General features: G+C 52.4%; 1 protein-coding gene across 1 annotated transcript in view; it reads left to right on the top strand.

Moving 5' to 3' along the window:
• VAX2 (ventral anterior homeobox 2) overlaps positions 1-4,267 on the top strand; it is a 27,221-nt gene that overhangs the window by 19,099 nt on the left and 3,855 nt on the right. Inside the window, exon 2 of the mRNA XM_007453398.1 lies at positions 1,034-1,221. Within this exon, the coding sequence (XP_007453460.1) occupies positions 1,034-1,221 (188 nt within the window). The remainder of the gene's footprint in view (positions 1-1,033; positions 1,222-4,267) is intronic.

The following is a 4,267-nucleotide window of genomic DNA, read 5'->3' as shown; positions in this document are numbered from 1 at the left end:
ATATATATATATATATATATATATATAAACCCCCACCCCCAGAAATTTTGCTTTTGCTGAGTTCTTTCAGTGAGACTATATGGTGAATGTGGTCTACAGATTTTTCAACCTTTCCTAAGTAGGCTCCAAAATATTAGAAACCCGGGCTTCCCTGGTGGCACAGTGGTTGAGAATCCGCCTGCCGATGCAGTGGACATGAGTTCGTGCCCCGGTCTGGGAAGATCCCACATGCCACGGAGCAGCTGGGCCTGTGAGCCATGGCCGCTGAGCCTGCGCATCCGGAGCCTGTGCTCCGCAACGGGAGAGTCCACAACAGTGAGAGGCCCGCATACCGCAAAAAAAAAAAAAAAAAAAATTAGAAACCCCATGCATGGAGGGCAACAGAACTAGGCACACGAGGAGTGGCCGAAGTTCCCCCTCTCAAAGGCACCCCAGAAGCTTGAGACAGTGGCAATGGTCCTTGGGCTCCTCTTGGGGATCCCAGCTCTACCCCACACCAGCAAGCCTCTTCATGGACCCCAGGAGGGTCTGTGGACAGAGACTGCACCCATACACACTAGACACACACACACACACACACACACACACACACACACACACACACACACAGGGCTTAAGACCTGGCTCTGGACCTTTCCTCTGGTAAGCCTTACCTGATTGATCATATCCAATTCTAACCCATCTTTTCCTCTGCACTTGAGGACTTGGTATTTCTCTTTCCATTTGTTTCTTATTCTGCTAAGGGAAGACAATCCTGACTGGGTCAGACCGAGTCCTTTCTGACCAGGCTATGATGATAGACCTGACATTTGTTCTGAGGCCCATTTGCATACATACATTAGATACAACATACTGCATTGGGTGATTAAGGAGGTAAGGCCCAGAGAGGGTAAACAACTTGTCAGAGGTCACACAGCCAGGCCCAGACATGAGGAGCTCCCCATCAGATCATGCTGCCTCTCATTAAGATGCTCACTGGTGGCTTAAATCCTTAACTAGTGAACTAACTTGCCTCTTTTCATGACCCCTGCAGACGCCAAAGGAACCATCCGGGAAATTGTCCTGCCCAAGGGCCTGGACCTGGACCGGCCCAAGCGGAGCCGCACATCCTTCACAGCTGAGCAGCTGTACCGCCTGGAGATGGAGTTCCAGCGCTGCCAGTATGTGGTGGGCCGTGAGCGCACTGAGCTGGCCCGTCAGCTGAACCTCTCGGAGACCCAGGTAAAAGGGCAGGGCCAGGCCACTCCATGCCTGCCCTGGCAGCCCGGGGAAGTCCCTGGGGTGTGAAGCCTGTGGGCTGCTGCTCGGAGACCCAGCTTTGGAGTTCAGACATATACTAGGGAAGGGCTTAAAGTTACAGATAAACCAGAGCACATAAATATAGTGCTGACAGAGAAAGTTGGTGTATGCCAACAGGGTGTGGCTGAGGGGGTCGGTGGGGGGGGCTTCTGGATGCCTCAGGTGCTACCTCCAGTGGAGTATGGGAATAGGAGGAAGGGTCATTCGAGTTGCAGGGGGGTGTTTTTCGGTGCAGGAGGGAGCTGCGGGAAGGCATGGTGAGGGGTGGGCTTGCTGGGAGCAAAGATTCAGCAGCGAGATGAGGCATTACAAAATTGGGCTGGAGACCTCTCATTTCCCCATTCTGGGCCTTTTCCCATCCTCCCTTCATCCCAGTGTGCCTCTAAACCTCCTGTTGGAGAGAAGGGGTCTGAATGCCCCCTTCACCCAGGAAGGGCTTAGCACATAGCACTGAGCACCTACTCTGTGTGAATGGAGGTATTTCAAGCTGGTCATAGAGCTAAATAATAATAATAGTAATAGTACTACTAATAATATTGGGCTGGCCAATAAGTTCGTTCGGGTTTTTCCATAACATCTTAGGGACAAACCTGAACGAAATTTTTGGCCAAACCCCAAAATACTTCCCCAGTACTTACTGTGCTGAGGCACTGTTCTAGGTTAGCTGTTAGTTTACTAATCCCTCCCAACAACCCTATGATGTAGCTACCAATATTACCCCATTTTACAGATCAGGAGAGGTTCTGCCCAAGGTCATACAATGACTAAGTTCCAGAAGTAGGATTTAGACAAGCAGTCCGGCCTCTTTATGCTGCCTGTAAACTGGGTAACCACCCTGGAGCTTGTCAAAAAAGACTTAGACACTCTAAGTCCAGCTACAGGTAAACAGCCGAGGGAGGTCAGTCAATAAATGTATGGAAAGGGCCAAACCAGGACACATGAAGGGAAGGGGAGGGGAAGGAGAGGAGAAGGAAGCAGACAGCCTGGGGAAAGCTGCCAGAGGATCTGTGAGGCTCTCCGAGCACCGCCCGCTGCCGTCCTGGCCCTGGCCTTGGTACCGCCGTCCCGCGGCAGTGAGGTCAGGATCATGGGCAGCTGGGAGCAGCTGCTGTCCTGCAGGCCGGGGCATCTCCGCCTGGACCGTTTTCCTACACCTGCCCCTGTAGAGCCCCAAACAACCCGGCAAATGGCCTGGGGCAGCTGGGCCCTCCGTCCAGCTGAGTCAATGGGGCTGGAAACCAGGCTGTGTTCAGGGGGCCTGCAGTGGCCAGGCGGGGCCGGAGCTCCGGGTGGGGAGTCAGGGAGACCCCCTCAGACCCTGAGGTCTAGGCACAGAGGCACCCCTCCTCTTTGCCTTAATTTCCCTCTGCCTTGCCTAGCTTTACCCCCAAACTCTTCTCTGAAACTTTCTTTCCAAGGGCACCTCAGATGCCCAGGCCAGAAGCTCCTTCTCAGTGCTCATCTTTCCCCTGCCCTGCCTGCAGTACAGGCTACATTTATCTGCCCTTGAAGGTCAAGGCCAAGCCCCTTCTCCCCCAGGAAGCCTTCCCTAAGGCGTCTTGACTTTGCTGCAAGACCTATTCCACATGGCTTGAAAAGTGTGGTGTGTGTGTGTGTGTATGTGTGTGTGTGTGTGTGTGTGTGTGTGTGTGTGTGTGTGATGTGGTGGGCACCAACCAGTATGCACTTCCCAAAAGCAAGAATGTGTTTGAAAGCCACATCTGCTCTTCAGGCCTCCCTGGTGAGCCCAGAGCACAGCTGGGCACACAGTGGGCCCTCAGTGAATCCTCGACTAGCTGATTATTGCTTACCACCCCCCTTCTTCTTTCCCCAGTCCTGGGGTTTTGCAGATAATTTACAGTGTAACTAACAGTTACTGAGAGCTTCTGTGCACCAAGCACTGTTCTAAGTGCTAGATGTGTTCTAACTGGTTTAGTCTTCACCACAGCCTGGTGGGATAGGTGTGCAGTTTTTCTTCTGACACCACTTCCCACATTAAATATGTGGTGTTCTCCCGCACCAACAGCAACCAATTCTCCAATACCAGCTGGGTTTCCAGCAATGCAACTCCATTCAGTTCTGACCCTAACTCCTGGAGTTAACACAGACACTACAGGTTAAGGGCTCAGCCTCATGGGACAGTCCCACATCCGATGTCACCAACCTGGCCAGTCCCAGGGCCACCCATACTTCTGACCAGCTATAAATAGGGGGGTTCCCACATCCCCCTCCTTAGGCTTGATAATTTCCTAGAATGACTCACAGAACTCAGGAAAACACTTTTCACTGTATTTACTTTTACAGATTTATTATAAAGAATACAACTCAGAAGTAGGCAGATGGAAGAGATGCATAGAGCCAGGTATAGTGGGGAGAGTTCATGGAGCAATCCTCATTGTTCAAGAGACTTTATAACCCAGTCTCCAGCCCCCTCTGCTCCCTGGAGGGGTGGGGCTGGAAGTTCCAACCCTCTAGTCACAGGTCTGGTCTTTCTGCGACCAACCCCCATTCTGAAACTAGGGGTCCACCCCGAGTCACCTCATTAGCATAAACTCAGGTGTGCTCAGAAGGAACTGGTTATGGATGACAAAAAGCTCTGGGCCAAGAACCAGGTACAAAGACCAGGTGTATGTTTTCAGTACACCAGCATGGCTCTTTATTATTTTTACGTTAAAGAGAAGGAAACTGAGACACACAGAAATTAACATGCTCAAGATGTAAAGCAGGCACATTCATTAGCTCTTCTAATCTTTATAAAAAGATGACTTTCAGGGCTTCCCTGGTGGCGCAGTGGCTGAGGGTCGGCCTGCCGATGCAGGGGATGCGGGTTCGTGCCCTGGTCCGGGAAGATCCCACATGCCGAGGAGCAGCTGGGCCCGTGAGCCATGGCGGCCGAGCCTGCACGTCCAGAGCCTGTGCTCCGCAACGGGAGAGGCCACGGCCGGGGGGGGCCCGCGCACCGCCAAAA

This window comes from Lipotes vexillifer, unplaced genomic scaffold, assembly GCF_000442215.2.
Source record: "Lipotes vexillifer unplaced genomic scaffold, Lipotes_vexillifer_v1.1 scaffold253, whole genome shotgun sequence".
Lineage (NCBI taxonomy): Eukaryota > Metazoa > Chordata > Mammalia > Artiodactyla > Lipotidae > Lipotes > Lipotes vexillifer.
This window is presented reverse-complemented; position numbering and strand designations above follow the sequence as displayed.